Raw genomic sequence first — 16,532 nt, 5'->3', positions numbered from 1 at the left:
TAAGTTGGCACATAATTGTCAACTATTATGTCAGGTATTCTGCCTGCCATTACAGTCAGAAACTCAGTATTTGTGCAAGACATGCTGAAATACACGTGATTTTAAACGTCATGTTCCTGTATTGCTGTTGAATGGGAAAAAGTAAGCATTGTTTGGCATCTGGCATCCTCTGCCCCTGCTTGCAGGGATCGCCGTGTGCAATGTGCCAGCCGCCTCCGTAGAAGAAACGGCAGATTCCACCATGTGCCACATCCTGAACCTGTACAGGAGAACCACCTGGCTGCACCAGGCCCTGCGGGAAGGCACGAGGGTACAGAGCGTGGAACAGATTCGGGAAGTGGCCTCTGGAGCTGCCCGGATCAGAGGGGAGACCTTGGGCATCATTGGATTAGGTACGTTGTCTTCATAAGTGGTTTCATGCTCTTTGCTGTCCATTGCTTAAATAAAAAAGGTAAAGATTTGAGCTATAAAAATTGAACATTGTCAAGCATTTATTCCTGATGATTATATAACTCAAATGTTTTCCCTTTAGACATAATGATTTTCCTCTGAAGAATTATTTTATTACAAATGTTCTCTCAATTCTTTGAGTTTCTGTATGTCTTTCTCTTGCCATATTGCCTGCTGTTAGGCACACCTCTTGTAAGAGGAGACATCATCACTTCCATTTTCCAGGACAAGGATCCTGCTACTTCAGCCCAGTTACATATGTATGTTTTATCCCTTATCCATTTTCATATCTGGTTTTGTTTGGACTTTCTTCCTTTTACCATTTTTTACATAACTAAGAAGTCTTTGCTTCAGTAACACCCTGCAGATCAGTTATTGGGTGCATTAGATTGAGCTGGATCTGAAATAGTATTTTAACTCTAATGAGATGGAAGAATATGTGCAAGAAGTTTTGAAATGTTTCCAGACCTAATAAAATCACCTACTTACCTCTCTGAGTGACCCTAAATGTTTTTCAACATCCAGCAGATGGACAAGCTTGCTGGAGATGAATTAATTACTGTCTGTTACAGAAGTAGAGAAGAAAAACAAGCAAGTCAGTTTCTATATAAAACATTTTCAGTCATATGCTTGTCTTACACATATCTGATAGACTGTGGATGTAATTGCTGTGCTATTCATCTACAGGAATTAGTAATACGATTTTGACAACAAAGCATCATATTTAAATGACTGCTCCAGTTACGCATTGCTGTCAAATAACTCCAGCCATGAACTCTTATTTTTGGAAGATGAAAATAGCCTGGTTTTACATAGTACTCATTTAAATAAGCATTGCAATACACCAGAACCATCTTCACAATCAAAGAATTACCTTTAAAATATGACTTTCAAGAAGTTAGTCATGAAGCTGCTTTCTGAAATCTGTACTAATGTAATTATGCATCTCATTTAAAAACACAAAGATTTTTGCACTCACAGTGACAGCATCTGTACCTAAATCATAGACAGTTGCCTGCAGTGTTTCCAAAGTGGAAATGCATACCTGGTTTTTGAAACTTAAGCTTTGGCTGACATGTAGTATGCATGTTTGCTGGAGATATCTGTGCTGTTGTTATTCAGTCTGGTGTTTTTACTGAACAAATTCAGACTTGAGATCAGAAAGAAAAAGTCTTTCATCATTGACTTCCTTAAGTGAGTTTTGCTGATTTTGTTCTCAATGACTGAAAAGTATAGAAGAATAAATGGGTTACCAGATTGCCAGTATATGTATAAAGCTTTACAAAATACTAGGTTTTGGTTTTAGTTTTAAAAAGCAAGTCTTTTGTGTGCATGTTACACTAAAAAGTTTAGTAAAATCTGATTTTTAAGGGCTCACTTCTGTTGCAGTTATTGACCAGTTGTTATCTGTAGCCTTTGTTGTGCCTATCTATTTCCTGCCATAGAATATTCTTAATTTCAAAGAGTACTAAATTGTAAAGTCACTTTTGAAAACTTCCACTCTTTCTCCTTGTGCATGAGTGTGAATAGGTACAACACTTTGACTCAAACCTGTTTTATGAAACTATGTATTAATGAAAAGTAAAAATGTAGACTTAGAAGATCTACCAGAATTTTCTGTGTGAGCACTTCAGGCACTTAGGCTGTGATGTGCACCCTTTTCTAGTATAGATCACTGCAAGAGGTTAGCTGTCTTGATTTTCAGACTCAAACATGTATTTGCAATCAAAGACTGTTGTCCTTATGTTGTGTGTCTTCACTAGTGGCCTCTCCTCACATCTTAAGTTTTGCCTCAGTTTATTATTTAGACATGTCAGTGTCAGAAGTGGTGATCCACCCAGATGCTGTGAAATGAATGTATTACACACAAACAGTTCTCATCATCTGTTGCTCAGCCTTTTCCTCTGTTTCTGTGTAGAGTCGCTGTTTCTGTCCTTTGTCGTTAACATGTGTCTGAGATCATCTCCTCTCAACCACAACTGTTTCTCTGTTTCTGGTCTTAAAACTTGTGGTCTCTTCTGCAGGGGGTTGCTCAAATTTATCACTGCTGCTGCAACAGCTAACAGCAGACCTCCTTAACATCTGCTCCTGGGCTTTTCTCTTTGCCAAAGAGAAACACCCTAGCTCTTGCCTATCTCTGTGCTAGGGAATGACGATGTCTCCGAAGTTTCAGCTACTCACTTCCTTATCCACTGATCTAGCCAAGTTTCGTGACTCACTTGCCTTCTTTCCATCACCCACTCTCTTTCCCTCCTCTCATGCATATTCCTGCTTTGACACTTGGTCTGTCCTGCTTAATCCTATTACTCTGTGTTCCTCCTTTAAAGTTAACCCCATCTCTCATCCTCTGCTTGTATTGAGCTTGAAATAAGCAGAGACTCAACAGCATAATGTCTCCTTCATGTGCTTGTTGGATCCCATCCGTCATTGTTGTGTTGTTTGGTTAGCCCTGAGCCTCCTTAGGGCACAGCCCATGCCTTTTTCTGTCTTTGTGAAGTGTCTGATTCTTTGAACCTTAAGTAAATAATAATATCACATCATTTAACAGCTGTCTTTGTCACTTTTAATCTTTATTACTATCTGGTGTCCTACATTGAAGTGATGCATCACAAGTAAGGATAATAAGCCCTGCATTTAAAAAAGAAAAAAAAAGCTACATTTCACCTTGTATCTAGAAATTTATGGGTTTGTGGGTTTTTTAAGGAGGAATATTTATGAGTAGCAGCACGTAACTACTTGGATGAATAGACATCTGGCCCTGGTTCTGCTCTAATGATAATTTTACAGCAGTGAAGTTGCACTCCCTTTGCCTTCCTTCTCAGTGAGAAATGCTGATGACTAATGACTAATGCATTTCCTTACCCAAGAAAGGTGAAATTATTGTAAATAAATTTGTCTCCACATCACAGTGAATGTCATCACTCAGTTTGTCTTTCTTCACCTGCTCTATTCTCTCAACAGTCACACTGCCCTACCTAGATGCCCAGCCAAATTACTAACCTGTGTTATAAGTAAATAAGGCTTGAGTTGGGTGGTATTACTCTGCAATAAATGATCTACTCTTAGCAGTCCTACTGGCTCTCTTAATGTGCTCAGCAGGAAATGTAACAGAACAGCCCTCTCCACATTTCAGAGTTCTCCAGGAAGGAATTACCCGTATTCTCAACTGCTCTTGCACAGGCTGGGAAGAGCTGCTAAGTGAAAGCACTTTTTCTTTCCATGGAAGTCTTCAGGCAGGTCATCATCATAATTTTCATGGTATCAAGGTCATTTTATAAAACTTAGTAATACTAGCAGAGGATGAGTGTGCATTGCCCAAGGGCTGAGCAGGGTCCTTGACCTGCAGCTGCTGTACTCGCACACTCGGATCAGGTCATGGCAGGGTCACTGTCAGACACACCTAAAATTGTGATTCTGGGGTTGAGGGGAGTTGGGAGACTTGCAGGGGAGTTTAATGGATGAGGCTATAACAGGAGACTTGAATGTGTGAGTCTCTCTTCTGAAATGATGAATGAACCTTGCTAGAACTTTGATTTCCTTGAAAATATGCTTTTGTTGCTTTCTGCTATTTTTGCAATTGTATGCAATGTTCATTTTCTGCGTTCTTCTCTCACTGCCAACTAATAAATCAATTTAATATTTTGAGTTTAAGATTTTGCCCTCCCTGGAAGCAGCCATGAATATTCATGACAATTTGATGTACTCTTAACATAGAGTTGTCCCAAAGGTGTGATGCTTTGTGTGCTGTATTGTCCTCAGTGTATTGAGGTAGGTTTTGAACCATCCCTTATGCCCAGGAGAGTCTTAAATAATAGAAGGTTTTCAGGAAAGGAAAAAAGAAGGTCATAATTTTGTGGCTGTTCTTTATGTCAGATGGTAATTTAAAAAGAAATTGGCAAATTCTTTGTGTCCAGCTGTGTGCTGTTGTTTAATGACTAAGACTAAATACAAATTGTCATTTGCAGAAGAGTTTTATCCCATAAAATATTTGTAATGGGGTAGTTCTGGTTAGAAATAGGGATGTGATTCCCTAGCATTTCTGAAGGAAACTTCTGTGCCCATTGAAGAAGGCTTTGGTTTATTAGCCTGGGTGGGGGTGAATGAAGTGTAGTTTTAATTGGAGAGGCCGTTGTAAAAGATTTTGCTGTTGTGAATCCTCTCAGGTATTAGTGTTGTAAAAAGTGTAAAAAAAAGAACAGATGACAGAACTGTTGTGTGTGAAAACTAATGGAGCTGGAGTAACAGTTATATGCTTTGTTGAAAAAAAAAAATATTTACAGCTGTGTGACTGATTCCTTGAGCTGTGAACACGCCAAAATTTGGAAACAATACAGTGTTTGTGTTGAAAATTTTCTAATTCAAATTTCTAAAAACAGCTTGGAAAGTAAACAAATAACATGCATGCAAAGTGTTGAAATGAAAGATTCTGAGGAGTATTCTAACCTGGTGTCCCCAAAGAAAAGCAGGTAGGCCTTGTCAGATTGATACACTGTTTAATATTCGAAGAACATCTGTCACTAAGCGCTGCAGAATTGCTGTGTTCACATTAAGTGATCAGCAAAAACCTTTCTTCCTGTGGCTTCTGAAGTTTATTCAAAGAGAAACTGAAAAGCAGAGGGAAATCCCTTCAAGCACAATTGGAAAGAGATGGGGATTTCCCTAGGTTGATTTGATGCTTTTTTGAACAAACTTAAACATTCAGAGGAAAACTTGCTGACTTTTTCTTGTTTTTTTTTTTTTCTTTTAATTAGGTACTGTTATTATAGTGTGTCAAGTGATGCTTTTGAAACATCTTTATCCGATATTTGTAGTACTCTAATGTGAATATCTGATCTGTAAACTTCTAACTTGAAAAGTGTGTTAGTTCTCACTCTTCAAAATGCCTGTAACTCATTAGATGTACTCAGAGGATTTTTCCTCTCTGTTTTGCTGGTAGTGTGTCAAAGGGAAGTACATGCTTCCTGGTACATGTGGTATGGAGTCATGCCCAGGCAGCACTTCTGGGCACAGCTCTGAAATATGAGAGTAAGGAAAGGGGAACAAAAATGCCAGGTTCAGTGTCAATTCCAAATGGGACAGCGCTCCTTTTAACTAGGTGCCATATGATGTACTGTGTTTAGTTTTCATTCAGGTAGCGGAATAAAATTTATTTTAAAGCTTTAGATGACAGGATTCTTGTAGGCATTTTAGTGCTGGAAAGATGTTACTCAAAATGAAGGAAAATGCCAGAAAGAAGATTCCATGTATTGAGAATGGTTGTGCTTCAGATTAAACAAATTATCTGTTATTGCATCCATTTTTGAGGATTAATTTTATAGCTTTTTATTAAAGCCAGCTGGTTTGACATGGGTAAGGATAAGCCCATGTCAAAATGTGTTCGCAGGCAGTGGTGTTTTGCCATAAACAGGCCCAGCAGGCAAGCCTTGCATTACACAGATTATTGCAGATTATGTGACATCTTCTGGCATTTCACATATCTGGTGACAAAAGGTGCAAAGCTCCTGCTTTATTTCAAGGCAGTGTGGAACAGTCCCGATGTACCATTTCTGATTCCAGTGATGATTCCAAGTGGGATGGGAGCCACCTCCCTTTTCTGCCCTTCCAGTTGCTGCACAAAACGTTACGGTTTGATCCAAGCATCCCATTGGGCAGGAGGAGGCCACCTTACACCCACCAGCTGCTTCACATCTGCTCTCATGGCGTGTTTATCTTGTTCTAGGGCGTGTTGGGCAAGCAGTAGCTCTTCGTGCCAAAGCCTTTGGCTTCAGTGTGATTTTCTATGACCCGTACCTCTCGGATGGCATGGAGCGTGCTCTGGGACTGCAGCGGGTGAGCACTTTGCAGGACCTGCTGTTCCACAGTGACTGTGTTACCCTGCACTGCAACTTGAATGAACACAATCATCATCTTATTAATGACTTCACCATAAAGCAGGTAATAATCTCTGGTCTCTCTCTCTCTCTCCACACCAGTGCTGGTTGCCAACTCTGTATAGAATTTACTTCTGTAAATAAGTAGATTCTCATTCGATAGAAATCTTTTTCTTCTCTGCTGTAAGATCAAGCAGGTCTATAATTGATTAGTAACTAGCTGGTTGTTTATGTATTGTTGCTTTTACTGTCTTTTTGGCTCAGTAACATTGCATTTGTGGAAATAATTTGCTCTTCTTAGTATCACTCAGATTTAATGAAGTGGCATTGATATAGAAGCACTTTCTCTGTGTCTTGTAGTAGCTTCTTCCTTTACATGTGTATTTCCAGGTAGCAATTCTGCCTTTCACTGTTGTAGAGTTTGATTCAATTTCAAGATTATGACTAAATGGCTCCCCCCTGTGCTCAGTCCCGATGCTCGCAGAGCACTTCAAGGATGGAACTCATTTACGGCATTTGCATTATTGGGAAAAATAATGTTTCTTGGAATTAGTACTAACTTCTCCCTAAGGTTCTAGCTAATATGAAAAATAATAAAATAATTTCAATATCTGGGTGTAGTAACTGCTCCATTATTGAAAAATTTGATTATAAAAGCCAGATACTTAATGAAAAGGTTTGACTCCAACTTTAGTGTAGGTAACAGCCAGAAGTAAAACACTTGAGACATAAGAATGGAAGCAATGTAGAGGAAAGAAACCTAAGATAGACTAGTTGATTTGGTTGTTCTTTATATATATATGTGTGTATATAGTGGGTTTATGTGTTGGTAACAATGACAGTAGCACTCTTTTGCAGTAAAATTGTTGCTTGTCTTCTGAGAAGTAGTTGGTACCTACTGCTCTTGAACTTTAGCACTGAAGAACTTACTGAACATGTTCCACAGTCATGTAGGTTCATGGCAGAAAACTGACAATGCAACACACTTCTTGATTTCAGAGTTTAGGGATTTTGCAAATCAATCACTACATAAAATCAGGATTTGGGATTTAAAACTCTCAAAAATTAAGAAGCTTAAAATGAAACCAAAGAGACCGGAGCTCTGTCACTCTGCCTTGAATATTGTCTTCTGTTGTATGGCTGGGTTCATTCAGCGGTTATTATATGGTGACAATACTTTTCAAACAGACATCTAGATCTGAAAAGGATCACACTGAATTCCATGGGACCACTGAGCATTGATCACTTTATTATACAGCAGTTGTGAAACTGGGGCCAGTTTATCACACAAAGTTTTTGAGTGAAGGCAGAGAAATGTGTTGACCTTTGGAGAAGGCACAGTGCATTAATCAGAAAAACAAACAAAGGAAAACATGTTAAAACTGAGCAATACCATCTGAAAATAAATGCCTGTAATAAACTCTGCACTGGAAAGTATCTTAAGTAAGCAGTTATCTTCTTACTTGTTATCCTTCATGATCAAAGCAAGGATTAATTAAAGTGTTAGATAATAGTTCTTGCTTTGGGTAGAAGTTTGGGTGGAACAGTCTGAGTAGTAAAGGGGATGTGAAACCCATGAAATTGTAACCCCTCTGACTGCTTAGTTTGTGTGGAGCATATTCTGATTTAGGCTGACAGATGTTGAAGTTGGCCTAGAATTTGTAGAGAGCATTGCATACCATTTTTGTCCAATACTGAATGCTCATGTCATAACCAGTTTTTAAAGAAAGTACATAGAAGTATGGTGCATCTCATTTCACTGAAGTCTCACCCTGAATTTTGTAGAGTCTGAAATGACATAGACTTCAAGTGTCTTTGAAAATTTGGTGTCTGTCTTCTCTTAAGTAACTTTTCTAGTGAATTAATCGTTATTCTGTAAAGCCATCCTGCTTGTCCTTGTAGTCCCAGAGTAGCTCAGAGAAGTGTTTCAATGAACTTGTACTCTTAAGAGACTGAGGTCATCTTTAGTTACACAGATTTGAGAAAAAACTGCAGTTTAAACACAATACTTTCATAAAGCAGCTCTGCAGGTCTAGTGTAGGTGAATTTAACAGACATCAGCAGTTCCAGCTGTGAAGCTCTTTCAAGCTTCCACCCATTGTTAAGGATCATCTCCAGCTGCATCCACCCTGACAGTTTATCATGAGTCACATAATTCATTCCCTCTAGAATGCATTTATGCAGACATGTTTTGTTTGATTTGAATGTGTCTTAGTGCTAGTTCTGGAGTTTTGTAAATAGTCTTAAAATGAAAACTCAAGCAAGGTTGTTGGAAAGATTGGATAAAAGATTTTAGCAGGGTTCACTTTAAGTAAAATGTTCAGGTCCTTCAGAGGGCCTGTAAATACACTAAGCTGTACTTAAAATTCAAATTACCAGTTTGCACAGAAATGGGAAGTGTACATGAGCTCCCACAAGCCTTTATGGTGTGTCTGCACAGCTGTGAGTGGCTCTTGGGTGAGCCCACCTGTGCTGGTTTGGTACAGTTCCTACAACTGACCCAAGAACTGGAGATGCAGTGGTCATTCCCATAAGGAATCTCTTCTTGTTACCAGACCAGCTAAAGATCCTGCCCCAGTTTCTTTGCTGTTCTGATTCCCAAATTAATTCCATAAAGCTGAGAGAAGCATCCTTTATTTCTGTTCCTGTAAGTGGAGTTTTGTTTTGCTGTATGAATGGATCTCCTCTAGGCCCAGGAGTCTGCAAATGGAGAGAGGCAGGGCCACATTAAACCTAGAGAGTTGGCCAGTAAAACATGGTGGGTTATTTCTTTATAAAACACTGCAAGCATGTGCATATTAATATTCTGTATGACCTCGTTAAAAAAACCCAACCAAAATTGACTTATTCAAACCTCCTTGTTGATGAATTTGGCATTTTGACTCAGTATTTGAGCGTAAGAATCCATTTACCTAAGGTTTAGTTTGATGTGTAGGTTTCGTGGTGTTAAGTTGGTGTCAAAATGTTGGAGTTTGCTTATTTTTATGTTGAGAGACAGAGTTGATACAAAATGAGATTTTCATTATTCATCTTCACCAGGCTCCTGCTCTTCATGCACTTTCTGTCATGCACAGAGGTGTTTGAGACATCTGTCAAAGATGAAATACCAGGGGAGCTGGAAGCAGGATGTTGTAATTTATGTTTATTTCAGTACCGTTTCTCTTATTTAAAATGCCACTTTGTTTTCAAGTAGTGGATATATTATGGTGTACATTGTTGTAGTTCTCCCCATACTGATTGTAGTGTCATCTACAATGCTAATCTGCACAATGCACAGCACAGCTTCTCTCCTGGGCACACAGCGTTCTCAACCAAATTCATTTTCATGCCTTTTAATTGAATAATAGAAGGATTCTTTAGACCTTTATTTGAAATGTCTCACAGGGGAGGAGGAAGCTGAAGTAACAAAAATAAATAATGCATATATCTACTGTGTTTTGGCAACTAAAGGGAAAAGTGTTTGAAAATCCAAAAGCATTGATTTTTCTGAAAAATTCATGTAGGCTTTTATTTGTGTGAAAGTTGAAAGCCACAAAATATGAATTTGTTTAAGAATGTGCTGTAGTTTCTGTCTCATGCAATTTCACAGTGAAATAAAAAGGCATAAAATGATCTGTCACTTTCATATGCACAGTTGTATCTTTTGATCATGTTTCTGCACAATATCTGAAACAACGCTTCTATTAAAAGACACTACTTACAAGAAACAAAAGGTTATTAAGTGCTGTGAAATAGCATTTAATGTTAGAAGCATCACATTTGGTGGTACTTTCCAGTGGGAAAGGGAAGACAACTATTACAGTTTAAAACAGCTGAATAGCCTTTGTTGTAATGGATGCTTCTCTTGAGTAAAAAATAATGCCACAACGATTTTATTTCATTTATTTTTATTTCATCATTCTTGTTTTTTAACTTTCCCTAGATGAGACAAGGGGCTTTCCTGGTCAACACAGCTCGAGGTGGGTTAGTAGACGAAAAAGCACTTGCACAGGCCCTGAAGGAAGGAAGGATACGAGGGGCAGCCTTAGATGTACATGAGTCAGAACCATTCAGGTGCTTTTCCTTTTCTTTTCTTTTTATTTTGTTTGCTTTCTTATTTTTAAGACTTACTGCATGATACAATCAACAGCAACAAGTAAATTGAGTTTTCTGTTCATTTGGTAGCCAAATACTCCTTAGCAAAGCAACATGAATCTGTGAAGCACTGGACTAATGCAAATGTAGATGGAGTTTGTGTATGTGGTTAGAAGTGAAAAAAGTGACATTCACGATTTAATTCCTTAAAAAGAAAAAAAAAAAAAAAAAAACCCAGTGGATTTATTTAGTAGAAATAGCAGGAAACAGAGTTCAAATCCTGTCCATGGCTTTGAGGAGACTGCAACTTTGCCACTGATGCAGCTCTGGAGGCAGTTGATGCCTGAACAGTGTCTTTCAAAGGCAGAGAGTTGAGATGTGGTGTGACAAGTGCTTTATGACATCTTTCTGAAGGAGAAGATATTTGTCCAGATTGCCTCTGCAGGAAGGCCATAAGTGTGTAAGAGGTTGCAAAAAGAGGTTCAGGGAGGCTGTCAGAGTGAAGGTTTTGTTTTATCCTTTATAAGGGGAGTACTAACTCTACTGTCAGTAGCAGGACTGGTAGCACAAGCCTGATGTTTTTTGAATTACTAAGTCCAGTGTTTCAGGCAGAAATGCACCACTCCCCTAAGTGGCATTGGCATTGAGATATCAGCACTCCTCATCGAAATGAGCCTATTTCATATGTCCTTGAGTCTTGAGAACAGTCTGCTGTAGCTTAGTGCTTGCCTGTGACAAGCCTTTTTCAGGCTGGGCAGGGAAAATTGTTATTTTTAACTGGAACAATCCACATAAGTTTTTGAAGAAGAACAGATTCAGGACAGGTTTTAAAGACTGTAGAGTGGACAGTATCTCTCATTCCAGCTTGAGGGGGAAATAGAACCTTTGAAAAAATAGAATAAGATTCTTTTAGTCAGAATTTTTATATCTGCTGAGGCATGATGCCACATCACAAATACTTAATTTTATTTATGCATACCCTGGATTAATTTAGTTCTCAAGGTAGTCATTACAGTGCTGTGCAAAGTCAGAGTGTAGCAGCTCAGAGGACTTGGAGCTACATACATTTTTCCCAGTTGCTATCTGGGATCTGCACAAGCAGCCCACTGCACCTCCAGGAAGCCCCATTTCCTGCATGGAGATGCCATGTGCAGAGATCCAGCTGCAGGATTGCAGCCACATTGTCCTTTGGCTTCACTGCTGCATGTCTATCTGATTGCAGCATGCAGCTCTTTATTCAAGAGTTTTGCCAGATATTTTGATGTTTATTGAACTACAGATAAAATCTATCATTTTATGAATTATGACCAACTCTGAAAGCACACTTTTGTCTTAAAATATTTGGCCTCCTGTTACAGTTGACTGCAAGGTTATTAAAACTGGAAATGAATAGGAGGAGCATGTTTCCATTATTTTCAGTTTCTCTACTTTGTATCTGTGATAACACTTCTACACAGATTCATTGCTTTCCCTGAAAAACAATCTGTACATTTCCTTCTTTCTGTGGAGTTTCTATAAAGGAATGCGAAAGGAAAAATAGTTAAAAATAAAAGAAAAAACCCTGAATTATCCAAAAGTCATTGAGGCTGCTGATAGACACACTTCTGATTTGGAAATAATTGTAAGATTTTTTTTTCTTTCAATGATTAGATGTAATACTGACAGAAAGAGAAGCGCTTTGGTAGTTAATGCAATAAAAGTAAAATTGTGATAACATAAGCAAATGGAATGGCATCCTAAATTAATTTGGGTTTTCCTTTATGCATTTCTGCCCCAGAACTGGAGTGGCAGTGACTGTAGTTACAGTAAGTGCATTGGACAGAAGCTAATGTTGCTGCTATACTTAAGTTGCACCCTTTGAGTCTATAAAAAGTGATTGTTGCTTATTTATACCCTAAATAGTATGTTAAATTAACAGAATTATAAGCAAACTCAGTAAGGAATAGAAATGCAATTATTTTGTGTTGTAGAAATTAATCTGTGTATGTACAAATCCATTTGGATTCCTCACCTTGCTTTTCCCCTTGCCTCCAGTATTTTTTTGTCATTTGATCTTATTTTAAATTTTCATTTAGCTTTAGTCAGGGCCCCTTGAAGGATGCACCAAACCTGATCTGTACCCCACATGCAGCCTGGTATAGTGAACAAGCCTCCATTGAGATGCGGGAGGAAGCAGCACGAGAGATCCGAAGGGCGATCACAGGTACTGACTCACATTCTTATTGTTAGCTCCTTCACTGTGTAGTTCTTTTTAAGAAAGCTATTTCTTTTCAGTCGTGAAAGAAGCCTAAAAGAAGCAGCCTTGGGTTTTGTTTCTAGTATTTGGAACACAGAAATCAGCAAATGCTCACTAAGTCTGTTCTCAGAATTGGAGCAAGTAATTTTGGAGGTTTTTTGCAATTAAAAAGGGAAGGCAGGCATTGCAGAATAAGTATTTTTTCCATGTAAAGGAAATGTATTTATGTATGAAAAATCATCTGCTTTTTTCTTTGTTGCATATAACTATTACCCATTGATGGATTTAACTGCAAGTCCTCGTGGTATTGCTGGTATCTTCCTTAGCTTTTCCTAGGCACTCTTTTATACTTGTCATGAGCAGTTCTCTGTGTAAAGTTTTCAGTATTTTGTTGGGAGGTTATTCTATTTCAGATGTTCCCCTCTTTAAAGCCTTGCTAAAGAAGTCTGGCATTTTAAAGGGCAGAGTGTCTTTGTTATATAACTGCCATGTAATTGTAAACTGCTCACATAAGAGCAAACAGCTACGTCTCGAACATGCACTGCTAATAAATAAAATGAGAGGACTGAGCCATTTGGCATGGGTTTGAATCCCTTGTAGCCTAAAATAAAAGGAAGGATTTTCATACTGGAAAATGATTCATTAAGCACTAATGTTTTCTCTTTAGTTGGACTTTGCTGCGTCCCCCTTGGCGATACCGTCTGAATGCTCTGCAGACATGCAGGGCCATCTGTGTCACCTTGAGAGTAGTTCAGTGCCAACACATTGCTCTGTTACACAAAAAGCACTGGCAGTAGCCTTCCCTCTGCCTCGTGCCTAGAGAGGCTGGGCAATTGAGTTTCATTTATCGCCTTTGCAGAAAGAAGATTCTCTTCTGGATGCCAATTAAAAACACCTCTTAAACTCCTGAGCTGAATTGTCCTTTACTGGACAATTTCACTCTGTTTTAGAGGTGACCTGAAGAGCCTGACCATCCTTGTTGCTGGAATTGGTCCTTGTGGCTGTACTCCAGAATTCAGTGGTACATTTGTTTGTCAGGGTGTTCAATAACTGTTGCCTGCTCCCAGATAGCTCTGGGACAGATTGCACAAACCAGCATCCTACCTACCTTCATGGGAGAGGATTGATGTGTAAATCAGAATTAATAGGCTATTGTCTGAAAACTAAGGAAGAGCCTGCTATCCAGAGCTATTTTTTTGTTAAATTTGTGCAGTAGCCCAAGCATATGTGCCTAGGAAGGCAGACCTACAGTTCCTTCAAGTGTGTGATGGTGCTCTCAGCGATCTGGATCATTGATTTGTATCGAAGCTGTCAGCACTTCAGTGTTTGCATATGGTTTTTAGTAAGATCAAACTGAGACCAGCATTAAGGAGGTGAGAATGACATTGAATTGCAGTGAAACAAATGTAGGAAAGATACAGGAAATGTGGGATAAAGCTGGATATATGAAAACCATAGGGGAGCACAAAGAAGAGAGGGTGTAGAGAGGGAGAATAATTGGAAAAAGGTGTGAAGTGTAGGAATGAAGGCTATGACTACCATCTGACAATAAACATGTTAAGTGTTTCTGCTGGTGCTTAAATTGTGTTGTTGTGATGTGTAAAACAGAAATAATCAGCAGAAATTAAATACCTTGAAATATACTTTAAACTTGAAAACATTCCAAGTATGAATTAAGGAGGACCACTAGAATGGATGTAAGTGATAGGCAAGCATGGCAAGTGAAAAGATTATTAGAAGTTTAAAATAAAAGAAAATCTTCTGGGTTTTGAGGGGAGACTAATAGAACATGCTTAGAGAAGTTAGCAAAGTGAATGAGGTGGGCAAAGAGGAAGACAAGATTGAGAAGGATAAACATCAGAAGAAAGACAGTGTTTGAATTTGTGGACCATTCTGGCAGAAGTTTAGATGGATGTATATTTCAGCTACATTTTGAAGATGATTTCTATAATGGGGCATGTACTTTGTTCAATCCTGAGCTAAAAGCCCTTTCAGCTTGTGCACAGGAGACATGACAGGTTCAGGGACATTAGCTGAAGTCATGGAGGAACACCTGTTTGATGGTGTCCATTGCACAAAAAGCAGTTCTGTGAAAAGGCTTTTTTTACAGCCCCATTGCAGCCAGGCTGATGTATAGAAAGAGCAGGCAGAGATAGTGAAGTCCTTAATCAAATTTCCAGTAGGAAGCTGGAGACAGAAGGCTGAGTTCTTTAATGATGGAGCATGAAAGGGTTTGGAAGGAATTCTGGAGAAATCTTACCAGCAGTGGCAGGGGTGGATTCAAAATTACCTTTTTCTGTCCCTCTCTGCAAATGCACTGTAAGATTGAACTTCAGTGAAGAGACATTAAAACAGATGTCAGAAGAAACACATGCTCCAATTGATCTCTCTCCTGTTAAAATAGGAGGAAACTTTCCTATTGCTATGAAGAAAATCTGTGTTGGATCTGCTCAGGTCGTTTGTTGCAGGGCTGAAGATAGTTCTGCAGAAGACAGTCACAGGCTTGTCCAGTGTGTGCTGAATCAGGTTGACAAATTTTCCAGTCTTAAAACTTCAGTTATACATCAGAGGCTAAGGAAAGGTTTTGAAGAAGTGAAGAAAGGAAATTCTGGTGTATTATCATTTTATGTAGGAACTAATGGCATGGCTGAGGATTAATACATTGCAGTAAATAAAAATGAAGAGCAATTTAGGTAAAGTAGGGAAAGTTCAGGAGGAGAGGGAATAAGTGTTGGTCATATTCAGATTCATGGCACAATTCCATTCAGAATTCTATATTTTTCACTCAGTGTTTTTAATTGCTGTTACAGGTGGAAGGAGAAGGAGGCAAGTGATGTTAAGGACAGAAAGAATACTGAATTGGACTGGTAGCTATGCTCTATATCCAAATTACAGCTTCTTGGAAAGATGATTCTTACTGATTTTGGTTCTTCTGAGACCCTGTATACAATAGATAAAGACCAGAAAATCAAAATAAAGCAGAGCATTTCAGCCATTATTAAGTCCCAGGCAAAAGACTACAGCAAGGATCAGAAACAAGCTCTTAGTGTCATTTTATGTATTAATTTAAGTACACAAATATTTGTAAGCATTTTTAACATAGACATACTAAGAGTATATGGTACACAATTTTTATACATTTTTATTTCCTCTTCCTTGCTTCATCTTAGGTCGTATTCCAGACAGTCTGAAAAACTGTGTTAACAAAGATCACTTGACTGCAGCTACACATTGGGCCAGTATGGACCCTGGAGTTGTTCATCCAGAGCTTAATGGTGCTGCATACAGGTAAGTGTGCTGAAGAGGTAGAAGAAATACATCCATAATGCAGTGCAGGTATTCAAGAATAGATAAAAGACCTTCCTATTAATGATTGAAGTGCTTTTGCATTACACACCAGCTGTAATTGCTTTGCAATAGTTGTGTTCAGGAGAATAATCTTGTCTTGTTAGTTGATGTCAGTCATGCTGTGTTTAACTATGAATCCTCCTCTTCCAGTCTTTTTTTGATGGTTTTCATGTGAGCAATATGTATTTATTTGTATATCCAAGTAAAACAATTCTGGTCTTCTCCAGTGTTGCAGTGGAAGTGTTATGTTCCTTTGCTGAAAGTAATGATGCAGCTGTAGGTTACAGAAAGACTTCCAGTAATAAACTTACATTGTTTTGTGGCCTCCAGACACAGGAGAGAACAAGTAACTCAGTATTGAAAACAGTGCAACAGCCTGTGGTGATTATGAAAATATGTTTAAAATGGCTTCGTCTAAATTATATGTTTAATTTTTAAACAGAAGCATTTGAGAGACTTGATGTATGTATTCTCAGTCAACTGTGAAAGCAGGTCTTAATAATTAATAGAAAGGGGCAATTTTTTACATCTAATACGCACATTCCTTAGTTACT

At 38.5% G+C, this 16,532-nt stretch overlaps 1 protein-coding gene across 12 annotated transcripts in view; it reads left to right on the top strand.

Annotated features, from left to right (window-relative positions):
• The window catches only part of CTBP1 (C-terminal binding protein 1), a 232,382-nt gene that overhangs the window by 209,399 nt on the left and 6,451 nt on the right, over positions 1-16,532 (top strand). For all 12 annotated transcript variants that reach the window (XM_021535693.3, XM_021535691.3, XM_021535692.3 and 9 more), the window contains 5 exons: positions 186-392; positions 6,170-6,384; positions 10,243-10,373; positions 12,470-12,597; positions 15,801-15,918. In XM_021535693.3, the coding sequence (XP_021391368.1) occupies positions 186-392; positions 6,170-6,384; positions 10,243-10,373; positions 12,470-12,597; positions 15,801-15,918 (799 nt within the window). The remainder of the gene's footprint in view (positions 1-185; positions 393-6,169; positions 6,385-10,242; positions 10,374-12,469; positions 12,598-15,800; positions 15,919-16,532) is intronic.

Source organism: Lonchura striata, chromosome 4 (assembly GCF_046129695.1).
Source record: "Lonchura striata isolate bLonStr1 chromosome 4, bLonStr1.mat, whole genome shotgun sequence".
Classification (NCBI taxonomy): domain Eukaryota; kingdom Metazoa; phylum Chordata; class Aves; order Passeriformes; family Estrildidae; genus Lonchura; species Lonchura striata.
This window is presented reverse-complemented; position numbering and strand designations above follow the sequence as displayed.